This window comes from Nansenia antarctica (assembly GCF_963989245.1).
Source record: "Nansenia antarctica genome assembly, chromosome: 6".
Classification (NCBI taxonomy): Eukaryota; Metazoa; Chordata; class Actinopteri; order Argentiniformes; family Microstomatidae; genus Nansenia; species Nansenia antarctica.
In genome coordinates, this window is record NC_137676.1 from 42,827,862 (window position 1) to 42,845,396 (window position 17,535).

A 17,535-nucleotide genomic window follows, 5' to 3' on the forward strand; every position below is an offset into this window, starting at 1 on the left:
TGCTGCGGCTGCTGCAGAAGCTTCTTTCATTTGCAGTCCCATTTCTACACTGTTTTCCTGACCTGAAGGATGCACTTGTGCCCTCCCCCATGTGGATCTAAATGACAATAGATTGATGTTAGAGCCCATCCTATGCTTTTACTTCAGGATAAGTCTGAATCTGTGTCTCTGATCTGTCTGTGCCTAAAACTGAAACGGTGACAGGAGTACATTTTGAAGTACCTCTGTGATTAAATGTCATAGTCAGTTGTTTTTACAATATAATTTCCTTGGAAGAAGGCGACAGCTGGTGGTACTGATTTCCGTGAATTAAGATGGACTTTGGCCAAAAAGCTGTCATTGGATACCATGAACAGAGAGCATTTTCAAAATTATGTGCAAACATATTTTGTTCTTACTGAAGATATTTTCTTCCCCTTTCATCAGCTTTGTTCATGTATAAGTGAGGTTTCTGCAGACTGCAGAGGTGCTCCTGGTATGGAGGGAATTCTTTTTAAGAACTATAGCGCCCTCTGTGTGTTGCATTGCTAAATACAACTGCAATCTATCACACCCACAACGATGAGGCAAAACATTATGACCACTGACAGGTGAAGTGAATAACACTGATTATCTTGTTACAATGGCACCTGTCAAGGGGTGTGATATATTAGGCAGCAAGTGAACAGTCAGTTCTTGAAGTTGGATGCAGGAGAAATGGACAGGAATACCTGAGCGACTTTGACAAGGGCCAAATTGTTATTATGGCCAGACAACTGGGTCAGAGCATCTCTGAAACGCAGAGGCTTGTGGGGTGCTCCCGGTCAGCAGTGGTGAGTACCTACCGACAGTGATCCGAGGAGGGACAAACCACAAACCGGAGACAGGCTCAAGGCTCATCGATGCACAAGCATATTAGGCATAATACCAACAGCATATTAAGCAGGTAGTCATAATGTTTTGGCTTATTAGTGTACAGGGTACCTGAAGGTTGAAATGGAAAAGATTTGGCACATGCATATACTGTAAATATATATGGGTGGGCAATATTAATTTTACATAAGAAACTATCAATCAAATTATCAGCAGATGTCAAAAATGTTTGGACGTTACAGAAATCATCAATATATCTTTACATGATTTATTGGCATAGAAATGGTCATACATTATCACCTTCTCCAATCAAATTCACTCATTCTTATTCAATTATAAGCACCCTTCAATAATGTTTAAGTTAATAAAAGGCATACAGTATGTTATTCAAATTGTCACATTAATACAAATTCATACAATGAATTAGTGGGTTCTATCAAGCACATGCAACAAGTAAAAAAAGTTGTACATTTTACTTGTTACAAATACGGCAGCCATAGAAAGTATTAGCAAATGACTTTTTTTACTTTTTATTTATGAACATTTTCCACTTTAGCGCAAACAAACAATGAACAAAACGCTAGTAGTAGAACAAGAACAAAGAGAATAAGACAAAACAAAACAAACAAACATGAGGTCCTAATAAATCAAATCAGGTCATGGGATGATCAAATTAAATCAAAATAGATTTGCCTAATTTAGCAAATGACAATTATGTAAAAAAAGAACTTTGTAGCTATTTAAACTTTCATTGTTACAGAGTGATTACTAAGACGTTGGTATTTGGTGCTGTGAATATCATTACATGTGATAGAAATGCTATTACTTCTGTTTTCACCAGAGCCTCTGGGTACTGCCATATCGCTTTCTTTGAAAATACATACACATGTTTGAGGAACAAGAATAGACACGCATTCTTGAAACCAATGTTTTATGGCATATTTATATATAATTAAGTACTTCAGAAAATGTAATTCTATGTTCTTGCTCATTATTACTCATGGACCAATTAAATTTGTAGCAATTTAAAATAGCTACAAAGCCTTTTCACAGTTATCCAATGAAAAAAAAGTCACTGTAAAATAAATTGTAGCCTAACTAAAATCTGGATCACCAGTGGAGTTCCTCTACCAAAATGGACACCTGTGGAAAGAAAAGGAATGTTAGTGACCAATACATATATTTATATATAGCAGTAATGTCAATATATTCCCCCAAATGTTCCTCCCCCAACAACACTGGTGCTTAGCCTGGGGACCAGTCTGTTTCTTCTAGGGCCATCTTGCTGCTGTCTTCATTAACAGAAAGGGGATACCATAGATTTGCTGAATGCAAAAATGCAGTCAGGCGCCCAGGCTAAGTGATGTTATCTAGTAGTAATTAATAATATTGACCATCCGATGTAGCATTGGCAGAGGTTCTCATGCGACGTCGCCTGTTTGATGAGGAGTTCCACTTGAGTCGGCACGTCAAGAGTCTCGTCGTGTGAGAAGTCTCGTCCTGAGGGGAACAATACATGGAAGTCAATATAAATGCTACTGCAGTGGACTGTAACAATGTGCAGTTTCTGGCAACACGTTTAACTGAAGGACCTACCGGTCAGTTTGTCTCGTACTCGGTTGATAATCTGGATAGCCTTTTTATTCAGGGCCTCTGGCTGCACACAGCCATCTCCGACTGATGAGACAGGATATACAGAGTTACTACTGACACGCTATACAGAGTTACTACTGACAGGATATACAGAGTTACTACTGACATGATATACAGAGTTACTACTGACATGATATACAGAGTTACTACTGACACGCTATAGGCTATGTGTGGTTACTTAGTTTTGGGCAAACAACAAGTAAAGGCGTACTTAAGGCAAGTTACAGAGGAGATACTAAACAACAAGGCAATGCTGTAACTGTCCAAAACTGTGTAAAGCAATGCAAAAACATTGTAACGTGTTACCCATAACATAATACATGATTTAATATTTAGTGATATGCATGTTGTCACATGAATTGGCACAAAGAGCCATGGACTCACGGAAGGAGTGTATTGATTCAGGCACAGTGGTTCCTGGTTTCTTGAGTGTGGTCTCCCCAAGGTCTATGCCCTCAAGTGCCTCTGCAGTGGACAAGAGACACAGCACAGAAATATGCACTTAAGGCAAGGCAAGGCAAGTTTATTTGTATAGCACATTTCATTACAACAGCAATTCAAAGTGCTTTACATACATTATTTAAAAATACAGCAAGAGGAGCATAGTAAGAAAATAAAAATGACAAGGAATAAGCTAATATAAGAAGTAAAGTCAAGACAATAGTTAATGGATACAAGACATTGATATACGCATGCGGTAGTGTGACTGAAAGCTGCTGCACCGTGTTTTGTTTTCACTCTAAGGTCAGCTGATTAGTCTCAGCTGACCTTAGGGACCTTGCGGGAACATCTACATCGTTTGGAAATAGTTTTAGACATAGTTTGAATAACTGGGAAGATATATACGTCAAAGAATATGCAACAATGGTCAGTCAATGTCAGTTACAACAACATTTGAAATATCTAGGCTTTTGGTGATGATAAGGTCCAGGGTGTGACCTCGATTATGAGTAGGGAGGTTCCCATGTTGTTGAAGTTCAAAAACATCTAACAAAACAGAGAGTTCTTTGGCTTTGTTGTCCTCTGAGTTATCTACATGAATATTGAAATCACCAGCAATGATCAGACCATTAAATTCAGTAGTAATGATGGAGAAGCTCTGTAAGTTCATTAAAGAAGATAGTAGAGTATTGGGGTGGTGTGTATACAATTATAAAAATAATTTGAGTGGAACATTTAAAAACAACTGAAAGATATTCAAATGATAAAAATTCTCAGAAGGATGTCTGTTTGCAGGTAAAACTGTCTCGGAAAAAAGAGGCGATTCCACCACCTTTTTAATGGGATCTAACGACATCTAAGGTTCTAAAATTGGGGGATGCTGACTCGATAAGAATTGGTGTCTTGTTATCTTTATCTAACCAATTCTCAGTTATAAATAAGAAATCTACTTCATAGGAGCTAATCAAGTCGTTGATTAAGAGAGACTTATTAGCTAGGGATCTGGCATTGAAATGTGCTAGCTTGAGTGGTTTTGTGTTTGGTCTCTGTGTGGGCTGTGTGTGGCAGGGTACAGAAATTAAATTTGAGGGGTGTATAAAGCATTCTGACTTGCAATTAACTGTTCTGTTACTGATATGAAAAGGGATAGCAAGAATTGAGAGTCCCAACTGTATATCAGGAATGTCAATGGTATCAACTCAACTATGGAAGCGGGGACTGTTAGAGCATCAACTGATATGGGTGTCATCCGGGGGAGAGGGATGGGTGTCCTGCAGCGTCGTGGTATGGGTGGGGCGATGGGTATTGTTGATGAGGCTGGCGTCACAGGGAGTGTGGGGCCAAGTGTTGTAGAATAGAGAGTTGCCTGAGATGGAGCAGCTCTCGGGGTGAGCTCTACTCCTGTCTTCACCATTTTCTCTAACCTATCTGAGAGAGGCAGGAACGGTGTGAGTTGGAGGAAGGAGAACTCAGTGGACTCAGTGGATGAGTGTCTCTGGGAGTTTGGGGTAGAGTGGTTTGAGAGGTTGGGGGGAGAGAAAGGGGGCTGCACCCTAGCCTTAGTGGGGGTACAACGAGTTGGCTAACAATTTGTCTTGCCCTGGCGACTGTGGATCACAGTTCAGAGCATGGGGAGACTGAGAGGTCATCTGCAGTGCGCATTTCAGCCAGCTGTGATGAGTTTGGAGGGCCCTTTACTGTAGGCTGTGATGAGTTTGGAGGGCCCTTTACTGTAGGCTGTGATGAGTTTGGAGGGCCCTTTACTGTAGGCTGTGATGAGTTTGGAGGGCCCTTTACTGTAGGCTGTGATGAGTTTGGAGGGCCCTTTACTGTAGGCTGTGATGAGTCGCAGGACTGTGGGGAGAGAAGAATCCTGCGTTGTAACCCTTAAGTTGGTTCAAGAGCAGCGAGGGAAGGGGGAGCAGAGTTTATGAGATTGAAGAATATGTTCTTCATTAAATGGTATTCTCACGATCTGTTTAAGTGGAGGCCATCTCTTTTGAATAGGTCTCTCTGCCTCCAGAATATGTTCCAGTGGTCAATAAATTTCAGCCCTTTTAAGTTTGCACGCACTAGAGAGCCACGTGTTAAGGCTTAGGAGCCGGCTGAATTCGAGGTTACCTCTGTCAACAGTGGGTAGCGGTCCACAGATGAATGTTTCAATCTTAAGCTTGTCAAGTCTATTGAAAAGTTCCATAAAATCACATCTCAAGTGTACTGAGCCCATTTTACGTGAATCGGTTTGTCCCACGTGTAATACGAGGCGCTTTGTGTCTGGATTTTTAGACAGTGTATCTTATTTCTGAGACCCTTAGGTTAGGCAGTGGATATGTAATTTTTTACCTCTTACGTTTCTGAAGTATCTTTTGGAGGTGAGGTCTGTTTTATCCACTGCATATCACACAGAGAAGTGGAAGAAGGAGGGGGGGGGTCCTTGAGCTCGTGTCTGCGGGCCAGGGAGTCACCGGGGGGGCCGGGGAGTCACGTGACTCCCAGGCCTGGGAAATCTTGGCTTGACTCTGGTGCCTATCTGTTGTTAATGATGCTAACGAGGACCTCAGTTGGCTGCTTTTCAGTAGTTTCGCGGGGGGATAATTCATCTGTCCAGTGAATTTTGCAGCTGTCACCTGCCTCGTTAGCTTTGGGAAGTGTGAATTTTGATTTAAATCCTCTTCAAAGGCTTGCGTGGGTGGAAAACCATTAGCGTAGCGATTCTCGAGTGCAGAGTCGGCTCTGGAGAGTATATTCCAATAAGTCTACTCTCTTTGAAAGATCCACACAAAAAGAAGAAAAGAAAATAAAAGCAAAGAAAGCAATAGGCTGGGGGGAGCGAGTAAAAAGCACGTCTACCGTCCTTCAGCACCCGGAAGCACTGATCAATTCATCATACACTCAATGGGAAAAAAAGACTGTTAGCCATATGGTCACTGCTGCACACTCACCGACTGATTGTCCAGCAGTGTAGGAATCTGTTCTGGTCCGGGAGCGCTTGTTCCCTTTGGTATTGGCTGTGGAAGACAAGAGTTATAGTTATGAGTCTTTTCTTGCTGGACACAGTGCATCGCACAGTGGCTCTTCTGGGCAAATGTTGTTAAAAATACAGCTCCAGAACATCTGTAATGCCTGGCGTTATTGTAGGCATGTACTAAATGTAGTCAGTGTTCAAGAAAAGGGGTGCTTTTATTGTGTTTTTTATTGAGGGAGAGAGGGGTTGCTTACTGTCCATCAGTCGCCAGTTGAGCAGTGGGTCGTAGACAAAGGCCTCCAGCACGGCCATGACACTGTCTCTGTGTTCCCTCAACACCTCCATCACCGTGTGACAAGTGATCCTGTAGTTCCCGTCGAGCCCCGTCACCTAGTCAACACACACACACACACACACACACACACACACACAGCCATTGAATTTTGTTGAATTAATTCATTAGTATTATTTTACAGTGGGACCTTAGCTCTCCCCTTATATACGTTTTGTTCATTTACAGTAGTAGGATGTTGAGGAGAAATGGAGAAGATGACAAAGGTAAGTATAGGCAAGCTGGAGATTCCTAGCCCCCTGCCTTCGCACAATGTGTGCAGTGCTAACTGCTGCACCGACTGAGGGCACAGACTGATTAATTGACTGATTAACAAACAGAAGATAGACAGTACATTGCATTACTAAGTTACAATAAGCCTGTGTTCCATGCACAGCGCCCTTATCAACGCTACAATGACAAACTGATTCTAGGACAGGGGTCTGAGAAGACTGAGAAGCAAAGTAGTAGTGGTAGTGGTGGTCTAGTGGATAGTGAGTTGGACTTGGGATCGGAAGGTTGTGAGTTCAAATCCCGCCTGAAGCCACACCACTACTAGTGTGCCCTTGGGTAAGGCACTTAGCCCTCAGTTACTCCAGGGGGAATGTCCCTGTAATTCGTAATTGTAAGTCGCTTTGGATAAAAGCGTCTGCTAAATGGCAAAATTAAAATTAAAATTAAAATTAAAGTAAAGCAGAACTCGGGTTCATACCCAAGGCTAGCAACAAAAACCACCCCCTACCTCCATAGCATTGGTCAGCATTCTCGTCAGTCGGAAGGGAATCTTCTCAGGGAATTTCTCTCTGGTCATGGCAACCTATTGTTAAAAGATAAAAGTTGAGAAAACATCGACAACGTCTGCAGATACATTATCAAGCAAGTTCATGACAAAAAAAGGGTGACCCCCTCACCTCAAAGCAGTCCCCAAAGTCAATGTGGAGGATCTTGCCGCTTAGTCGGTCCAACATCAAGTTGGATGGATGTCTGTTGAGAAATGGAGGGAAAGTGCTCAGTCTTGAAGGTGAATCTTTTTTTTATTATGTTTTTAACTCCTAAACTCCTATTGGTAGAGAGCCTCACCTGTCTCCCAGGCCCAGGATATAGCCCACCATTGACATCACAGCAAGGGAGCGTGTGTAATTTGTCCTTCTGTCAAACCAAACCTGAGGGGAAAACATTTTTATATAAATTATATTTTTTTAAACTGAAACTTTTTTTTGCATTTTACGTACTTCCTGGTTTGCAGCACATTCCCCCTTTCACCAGGCAGTGTCACAAATTAAGTGACAGTACACCCACAAATTGAACAAAGGTGGATACTTGACAGACATCACTGAGAGGAATCGACCCATTTGTGAGCATGGCAGAATGGGGCATACTGTATGGCATAAACTGTTATGTCATGACCATACTGTATGGCATAAACTGTTATGTCATGACCATACTGTATGGCATAAACTGTTATGTGATGACTTACATTACAACAAGTGACAACACCTTACTGTGACATGAAACATGATATTTTTCATACTAGTATAAGTTATCACACCCAATAAACTGCTACGGTATGTCAGTCTTATGACAACATTAAATAGGCTTTATGATGGATAATACGATTGTTTTATGTAAGCAACAACATAGCATAGATACTGTCCTTTCCATAAGTAAAAGCTTCAGGTTTTACCTCAGAGCTAGGGCTCTTCAGCCACAGCAGTTTGGCCAGGTCGTCTCCGGCTGTGTTGTTGACTGCATGTTCGAACACCTCCACCTTCTCCATCAAGGTCAGGTGGTCGTAGTCTGGGGCCATCTACACACCACAAGACCACAACTCCTTTAGCTCTGACTACAACCCCAGGAGCAGAAGTCATTTATAGTAATCCCATTTATTTGTGTCTTATTATAACATATACCATCCTCAAACCCTCACCCAAAATATAAACCCTCCTCTGTAGTCAACATCAACATGACACATTCACTGTGGATTTTCAAAGACATTCATCCGGAGAACAGAGGTCCAGAACTCCATTCATAGCCTTCAGAATTACAATACGAGTTTTCCTATAAAGAAAATAATCACACATACCCTCCTAAAATCCTCACTACATCAACATATACACCCTCCTCTATACTTGTCAATCAGTGTTACCAAATAACAGTCATAACTGTCAACTAATAGCAGTCTGTGTCTATTACAGAGTGTAATGTGTATCCACTGATTTCAAGGCATAACAACAGCTAGGCTAGTAAGTGTTTAAGAAGTTCTCTGTTCAGTTACGGTAAGTCTCGTGTGAAGCGACAGCGTAGTTCGTCATGGTTACCCTGAGCATGATGCGGTGTTCTATGTTGAGCAGGATCTTCTTCTTCTCCCGGTAGTCTCTGATGAGGGCGTGGAGGGTGTCGCAGTGGGGCACCCAGCCAATCAGACCAGAGTTGGTGGACAGGGGAATCACCGCGTATCGCTGGATGCTGAGAGACAGAACACACAGAAGCCAGCCTTGGAGTTTGTTGTTCTATTTAGACCTTTCAAGTTCTATTTAGCCATTACATCATACAATGATAACGAGAGATATGAAATAGACAACTGTGTGTCTAAAATTGCAGTTCTAATGTGTGTGTGTGTGTGTGTGTGTGTAAGGTGACTCCTGTCCACAGTACCTGAGGTTCTTCCGCAGAGAGGCAGGGTCATTGGCTAGCAGTGTGTTGACCAGGCCAAACAGCTGCATGACCCTCTCGTCCTGCCGTAGGTCCTCATGGCCCTTCAGCAGGAACATAAACTCATGCCCGTTGCTGCCTGTAGGGGGCGCAACAACACAACATTACAGATCTGATAATGCAGAACAACACAATATGCAAAGTCAAGTCATTGACAATGGTTTATTCACCTTTGAGGACAACAACACAATGAAATAGCTATATCCAAAAATATCCAAAATCCAAACATACAAGTCTATCGTGGGACGATAACCCGTTGTGCTTCTTCAGCTCCCGTTACTAAACAGTCAAGCCAGAGATTCTAATGCTAGCCAGTCTGCTGAGGCTAGAAAATACTCCCAGCAGAGCCAGTAACACAATGGATCTGCTCAGCGTCCATAGTTCAAATGTTCCCACAGAGACAAACTGGAAAGACAAAGGAGGATGCTTCTCTCATTGAGGAGAATCACAGTACGAGAATTACTATTCCATTGAATCTTTGTTGGGTAGTGTGGGGGTGGTGTCAACGGCATAGTACACCGTTTTAATGCTTCATCTTAGAAACACAGACATGCTTAGCATTGGCTCTTCTTAGTATGAGAGCAGGTCTGTTATGGAATATTCCTAGAATATCTCAGAGTGATCTCCTGGTTAAATAATGATGGTTACACACACGCGCACGCGCACACACACACACACACACACACACACACACACACACACACACACACACACACAGGATCATCCATTGGGATGGCCATACCCATGATGGTGAGTTTGCGGGGCCTCTGTTTGGAGGTGATGACCTGCAGGGAGGCGGCGATGGACTGGATGCGGATGATAGGCTGGTTGGGATCGTAGGTGCCGGGTACCGCCAGCTCCAGGTCCCGACACATGAGCAGCTTAGGGGACACGTACTGGAGCTCCAGAGAGGTCAGCTGGGAACACACAGGGAGGAAAGGATGGATGGGGGAGAGCAGAGCATGTGTGTGAGAGAAGAGGGAGTATGAGAGAAAGTATGTGTGTTTGTGAGGGAGTGAGTGACTGTCTTTATTACATTTGAACCATTTAGCTTTTCTCCAAAGCGATTTACAATTAGAGATTACAGGGACAGTCTCCCTGGAGTAATTTAGGGCTAAGTGCCTTACTCAAGGGCACACTAGTGGTGGTGTTCCCAGGTGGGATTTGAACTCATGACCTCCTGATCACCAGTCTAACTCATTATCCACCACTACTACCCCACAATCTTTAATCAATGAGAATGGGATCACCTACAGTATATAAATAAAAGACTACAAATGGACCTATTCATTCCAAGGTCTTAGCCTTCCCTCTTCCTATCGCTCTGGTTGTCCTTCCTATGTTTGGCCTTGATAGTAACTGCAGTGAACTAACGTAGCGATAACAGGCATAATAACAGTGAAAGGCGAACACTGTGGCGGAAGCCGTATCTATTTTCTTCAACCATTACAGAGACCATTGTTGAATTGGCTGCATTCTTTCACATGATTCTCACATGACCTAGATATATCGTCTGACAGTATCACAGCATAAAAGCATGAATCCTGGAAAAGAGTGGCAAAATAAATCTCAAGACTCAGATAAAGGATACTGCAGGAACACGCACACACCTGTGTATCATTTTGTAACCATCTTCATTAGCATTGGCTGATATCTGTGTGGAGTGAGTGTGTTGTATTGAGTGTCTCACCTGTGGTAACTGTTTGGAGATGTATTGAGTGTCTCACCTGTGGTAACTGTTTGGAGATGCGTCTGAAGACGTGGTAGTAGAGGTCCCAGGCCTGTGTCAGGTCTTTGACATTGCCAGAGCGCATGTACTTCCTACACCAGTCTTGAGCCTCCATCAGGTCCCGCCCATAAGCCTGTCAAGCCACACAAAGCATCTTCTAATACAATGACTCATTAATAATCATTTATCATTTATTGTTTTTGAAAATGAATAAGAAAATAAGTTTCCAGATGGGATTGTTTTCCAGCCTAACCACAGTCTAAAAACTGCCCAGTGTGATCATAAGTAGCCCAAATGGGCAGGAATACGTTCCCTTATTCTCCGTTCTGAGAAGCTGTCATGTGACACGTCTTTTTAGACAGTTAATTTATTGACAAATTACATTGTTTACAAAAATCACTTTCAAAGCATCTTCAACCACACACTTTTATGGCGTTTATTAAATATAACAATTTATGACGTTGTGATTAAATGTTAAAAATGTAAAAAATAAAAGTCTGGTTTTATGACGGTTTTGGTAAAAACTGTAGCTATTTTTTTATTTTAGATTAGGTTTTCGGTTTAACCATAACCCTATTGAGTATGCTAGTATGCAGTATGCTAGTATGCAGTATGCTAGTATGCCATTTTGAACACAGCCATAGTAAATGTATTTAAACACGCACCAAACTACACCGGACTAGGGTGCCCTGGGCGTGAACTCTAAAAGGAGCATCCCTGAAAGGCTGTCATTCACAAGCCAGGATGGGGTGAGGTTCACCACTTGAACAACTGTGTGGGCAAATAGTCCAACAGTTTAAGAACAACGTTTCTCAACGTACAATTGCAAGGAAATTAGGGATTTCACCATCTACAGTCCAAAATATCATCAAAAGATTCAGAGAATCAGGAGAAATCTCTGCATGTAAGGGGCAAGGCCGAAAACCAACATTGAATGCTGTGACCTTCGATCCCTCAGGCGACACTGCATTAAAAACCGACATCATTCTGTAATGGATATTACCACATGGGCTCGGGAACACTTCGGAAAACCATTGTCAGTTAACACAGTTCGTCGCTGCACCTACAAATGCAAGTTAAGACCCTACCAAGCAAAGCGAAAGCTATATCAACAACATCCAGAAACGCCGCAGGCTTCTCTGGGCCCGAGCTCATCTGAGATGGACTGACGCAAAGTGGAAAAGTATGCTGTGGTCTGAGTCCACATTTCTAATTATTTTTGGAAATCATGGACGTTGTGTCCTCCGGGCTAAAGAGGAAAAGGACCATCCAGATTGTTATCAGCGCAAAGTTCAAAAGCCAGCATCTGTGATGGTATGGGGGTGTGTTAGTGCCAGGGACGTCCCAGCTTATTTCAGCAAGACAATGCCAAGCCACATTCTGCACGTGTTACAACAGTGTGGCTTCGTAGTAAAAGATTGCGGGTACTAGACTGGCCTGCCTGCAGTCCAGATCTGTCTCCCATTGAAAATATGTGGCGCATTATGAAGCGCAAAATACAACAACGGACACCCCGGACTGTTGAGCAACTGAAGTCGTACATGAAGCAAGAATGGGAAAGTACATGAAGCAAGAATGGGAAAGAATTCCGCTTTCAAAACTTCAACAATTCCCAAACGCTTACTGGGTGTTGTTAAAAGGAAAGGTGATGTAACTCAGTGGTAAACATGCCCCTGTCCCAACTTTTTTGGAACATGTTGCAGACATCAAATTCAGAACGAGTATATTTACTCGTAAAAAAACAATAGGGTTTATCAATTTGAACATTAAATACCGTGTCTTTGTACTGTATTAATTTGAATATAGGTCGAAAAGGATTTGTAAATCATTGTATTCTGTTTTTATTTACATTTTACACAGCGTCCCAACTTTTTGGGGGGAATCAGGGTTGTAGATCGATATATAGTATATTGATAGAGAGACATCATAGATCAATATCATAGATAGATAGAGACAGACCTGGTTGAAGGATGTCTCTTTGAGTGTCTGCGGACCCCTTTCCATCATGGCGTGCAGGGGCTCCAGCACGGCGAACATGCCCTTCACGTTGCGCTCACCGAAGTAGAGGCGGGAGGCCTCCTCCAGGCCCTCATGCCACATCTCGTGCCACAGGATGGCCACCCGGATCAGCTCCTCGCTCACCTGCACCAGTAGGACACCACTCAGCAAAACTACTTTGAATTTCGAACACTGTCCTACCTAAACAAAATGGGCAACATATATCTACTATACATAATACAGTACATGTATATGCAGTGTGTGTGTGTGTGTGTGTGTGTGTGTGTGTGTGTGTTTGCATTTCAGAACATACCATGATGGCCTGCTGGACCAGTGTGTTACAGTGCTCACACATGTTCTTAAGGATCTTGTTGGCAGCGTTGTGACGAGCCGTAGTGGTGGACTTGGAGGCAACCGTCAGTGGATAGATCAAAGCCTTGAAGATAGGGAGGAGGAGGAGGAGGAGGCGGCAGGGGGAGAGAGAAAGAAAGGGCAATGAATAATGTGATACTCTTCTAAATGGAGTTCAGGGTTGGATGCCCTACGAGAGAATCTCTCCACTAAAACAGCTGATGTGAGGCAAAATGGCTGCTATGCACTATACCAAGGCATAGAACAAGGTGAGTTTATCCAATATTAAAGAAATAGTGCACTGAGCCCTGTCGAAAAGCACTATATAATATCGACCTGTTATCATTACGTGTATCAATATTAACATATACAAATCGCCATGATTTCAAACAACATGGATCCGGAGGTAGTGGTGGTCTAGTGGATAGTGAGTTGGACTTGTGATCGGAAGGTTGTGAGCCACACCACTACTAGTGTGCCCTTGAGTAAGGCACTTAGCCCTCAGTTACTCCAGGGGGAATGTCCCTGTAATTCGTAATTGTAAGTCGCTTTGGATTAAAAGCATCTGCTAAATGGCAAAATTATAAAAATTATTAAAATGATTATCCTATCGGTGCATAAGGGTTGAACATCTGGTCCTGGACAGATGATCGATTAAGCCAAATCCTAAACTACACCACACTTTCACTGGTGCATCTCCATTGAAGATGCTTTTTCAAGTGTAGGCTAAATCGGTGTCTGGGGAGACATTGTAGTATGTCATTATTACCTGGGGGTGGTAACGTCCGATGTCCGTGAGCAATTGGTGGATGAGGCGACCCACCAGGGCGCGGGGGGTGTCGATGCGGGCGATCAGCTGGGGGATCACCTACAGCACAGAGACGGGAGAGAGAAGCACTCAGCGACCCTGAGCCATGCCTGGGTGATTCTCCTGAACGCTCCCACAGGGTAGGATCGCATTCTTTGGAGGGTTTCGCTACATAATCAATTTATCCACAGGGGATAGTTCTATGATGTTCTATGCTGCCACAAAGGATAATGTTCTATGGACAAACACATACAGCAAGGATGGATAAATGTGTGTGTGAGTTGATCTTTACCTGGAGCCAGGTGTCTATTTGAATGGTTTTGATGCCCTCCACCAGTGCCTCATTGACCTCGGGCCAGTGGCCATAGTCAAACCAGAGGGTCAGGACCCTAGAGAGGAAAACAACAGCAAAACAAAGGATTTTCTAATATCTATTACTTGTCTAATTGTCTATTGCATCTACTGTTGTCTCCATTACATTAACAAACGGCAGCTTGACTTTTAAGTCACATTCAACAAACAAACAAAAAACATGCCTCAAAAGAACGAGATAAAACAAATATGAGTTGTCAATGGAGGTCTCCCTTTCTTCATATTTCTGGGCGGAGGGGGGGGGGGGGGGGGACGTTGGAATATGAGTTGTGTGTGGACTCACCTGAGAGTGTCCTGAAGGTTGTTCCCCCGGGACAAAGAGATGGAGCGGAAGAAGCCCTGGACAGCAGGCACCGTGTAGAGGAGTAATGTCTTAGACAGGTCCTGTAAGATGAGCCAAACCCAGAGCCATGAGAAAGATTGAATACGGGGATTGTATCATTCATTCTTTAAGACATTCATGAGTAATATTCATAGTCAAAAGACCAATGTGCTCCTTTTGGAGTAAATATTTCAAAGCCCTTATTCTGAAATGCCTACTATAAACATGAAACATTTATCAGGTATGAATACTAGCCTGTAGTCCATGTACAACACAAGCCAATAATTTATCCCCTGCTACCTTTTGTTGGTGTAAAAGAATGTGTGAAGCAGAAAAAGCTAAGACTCTTCTCTGACCTGTCATTTGTTTTGACTGTGAAATCAAGCTGTCACTACCACTTCAATCAGTCAGTCAGTCAACCTCTACTTTACATGGCAGTATCCAAACATGGGATTGAATCTCCCAGCAAGACATCAATTTCTCACACCATTATCAAGTTAGAATATGGCTTGTTATTAAAAGTGACGGGCAGCGTGAGGTGGTGTTTTTCTGGATCAAATGTGACACTTAACAATTTAGCAATTAAACCAATAGAACAGTACCAAACATGCTAACTCTAAGCTAAATCAAGTTCTTTCAAGTATCTGACCTACAGTGCCCTGTGTAAGTATTTGGATGGTGACGCATTTTGTCTTAATTTTGGCTTTATACTCTAAATGTTTTGATTTGAAATCAAACAATAATAATAGGAGGTCAAAGTACACATTGTAAGCTTTTATTTGAGTTTATGTTTAAATTGTTTAAATATTGATTTCACCGCTGTTATGATGTGTTTTTGTGTGACTATATGCAAATGTTGTGTGCCTATCAAATATTGCAATACTCATTGTTTAACCTTAAACATAAGTGTGCCCACTCTCAGTAGTAAACAACATTCTTAGGAGCAGGCACATACCATATCAAGTAACAGTGAGACCAGTTTAACTCTAAGGACATAGGAGCCTACCCAGTGGTCAGCAGAGCAGAACAGCATGAACACAGAATAGCCATGTATGGGAACTAATGTCAGTATTGTAAGTTACAAGGTAAAAGCTATTTCCTCTCTGAGAACTGTATATAAGCTGTAACAAACATCAGTACTTTGCTTGGCATCTCTTTATGCCACAGCCATGCTCGGCACCAGCCGCAGCCAAGCTCGGCATCTCCTATGTCGTAGCCATGCTTGAAACTTGGACTTAACAGAGCATGCTGCCTTGGAAACATCTGTACATGGGAATGCAACCCAGATCTGCCTAATACAATGATTACGATTCAACCTTCTCTCTGAGTCATCAATAGATAATTTCCGGCCACGTGACCAAGAAAGATCTCCATTATCAACCATTTAGAAATGACAACACTTTTCTCAGAGCACCAAACGTTTTTGGGCAATTGTCTAGACGAATGTTAGCCAGGTGTGTTGTGTTGCATCATCTGTGCTGACATTAGAGAAGTGTCAGTGTTTAGTTCTCAGTGTTTAGTCTGATTTCTAGGCTTCCCACTTGACTTTGGAATCTGCTATTGGTGTCTGTCAACATGAGGACCAAAGAGGTGTCAAGTCAAGGCAGCCATTATGAGGCAAATGAAGAAATCTATTGAGACATTGAGACAGGATATGGTGGAAGGTGAACCACTGGCTGCCACTGAAACTTGTCTTCATTGATGAGTGTACAGAAACATCTTGTCTGCAAAATGCCTCTAAACTCTTCATCATACAGCAAGACAATGACCCCAAACATACTGCCATAGCAACTAAGGATTTTTTCAAGGAACGTTTTTGACTGGCCAAGTCAATCATCGGATTTAAATTGAACATTTGAAGATGAGACAAAAAGACCTAAAAACAAACCACAACTGAAGATGGCTACAGAACAGCCCTGACAGAGCATCACCAGAGAAGATAACCAGTGTCAGGTGTGGTCAATGGGTCACAGACTTCAGGCAAGTTATTGCAAAGGATATGCGACCAAATGCATGAGTGCAAAATTTGGACATAATACTATTCTATAAAAAATACTGTTGGTGCCCTGAAATAGGGGAATATGTATAAAGTGTTGTCGTTTCTAAATGGTGAAACCAATATTTATACAAATACCCTAATATAAAACCTGATAATCTGTAACTTTAATTTCATATTAAATGTTTGATTTCAAATCTAATGCATGGCAATGTATGCATCTGACCCAGGTTTGGCATGTGTGCAAACGTGTGTATGTGCACGCGAGTGTGTGTGTGCGTGTGTGTCATTAGCTAGTAATAGTCTGACCTCGTTGACCTTCTTCTGGCCCGGGGAGGGGACGGGGCTGTGTTCGGTGCTGTCCACCTCGCTGTCACTGTTGCTGGCCTCGCTGTTGGCGCTGGCACCGCTGGCGTGGCGCAACTTCTTCTTCTCGTCCCGCCCTGCGTTCTGGTGCTTGTAGTGCAGCACCGCCTCAAAGTTCATCACGGCCCACGCGTGCCAGGCCTGGGGGGGCAGGGGGGGGGAAGCCAAGACGCGGCAGGTGAGACGGAGAGGTTTTCAAAAACGCAAAACAGTTATCACATTAACCTCCGGGTCATTACCCAATCACTTTCTGGTTTGCTGAGGAAGGACAGACGAGGCGCCCCTCTGAGGGATGTGTCTCATGTCTACTGAGAGTTATTGAGGGGAACGGTGCACTGGAGAGGAAGCCTACAGCTTGGGCACGGGCAATAAAAAGCCAGAGAGGCCCTCAGGATTTTGATTAGAAAATGAGTGAAGTCATGTCTTACAACGCACCGGCACAAATCATACTGTACTGTACATTAACTTGAGAATTGCGGATTCAGTTCACATAAAAAGGGGCCAGGAGTTTCTCTGAACCATAATCTATAAAATAAAAAAAAAGATCATACCCCTGGCCCGAAACATAGATGCAATGAGGAGAGTTGACGATGTTAATGTGCTACGGGTGTGAGAGGGCAGAGAGTGATTGGTGACTGA

The 17,535-nt window shown here is 42.8% G+C and overlaps 1 protein-coding gene across 1 annotated transcript in view; it reads right to left on the minus strand.

The window, feature by feature from the left end:
- Positions 1-1,137: 1,137 nt before the first annotated feature.
- The window catches only part of mtor (mechanistic target of rapamycin kinase), an 83,152-nt gene continuing 66,754 nt past the window's right edge, over positions 1,138-17,535 (minus strand). The window contains exons 39-58 of the mRNA XM_080533608.1: positions 16,840-17,037; positions 14,496-14,596; positions 14,133-14,229; positions 13,802-13,900; positions 12,995-13,117; positions 12,643-12,825; positions 10,682-10,816; positions 9,697-9,871; positions 8,898-9,033; positions 8,561-8,708; positions 7,927-8,049; positions 7,323-7,405; positions 7,154-7,226; positions 6,985-7,059; positions 6,166-6,301; positions 5,889-5,954; positions 2,890-2,970; positions 2,449-2,529; positions 2,247-2,352; positions 1,138-1,995 (exon numbers count right to left, since the gene is read on the minus strand). Of these exons, the coding sequence (XP_080389734.1) occupies positions 1,980-1,995; positions 2,247-2,352; positions 2,449-2,529; positions 2,890-2,970; positions 5,889-5,954; positions 6,166-6,301; positions 6,985-7,059; positions 7,154-7,226; positions 7,323-7,405; positions 7,927-8,049; positions 8,561-8,708; positions 8,898-9,033; positions 9,697-9,871; positions 10,682-10,816; positions 12,643-12,825; positions 12,995-13,117; positions 13,802-13,900; positions 14,133-14,229; positions 14,496-14,596; positions 16,840-17,037 (2,235 nt within the window). The 3' untranslated portion in view covers positions 1,138-1,979. The remainder of the gene's footprint in view (positions 1,996-2,246; positions 2,353-2,448; positions 2,530-2,889; positions 2,971-5,888; positions 5,955-6,165; positions 6,302-6,984; positions 7,060-7,153; positions 7,227-7,322; positions 7,406-7,926; positions 8,050-8,560; positions 8,709-8,897; positions 9,034-9,696; positions 9,872-10,681; positions 10,817-12,642; positions 12,826-12,994; positions 13,118-13,801; positions 13,901-14,132; positions 14,230-14,495; positions 14,597-16,839; positions 17,038-17,535) is intronic.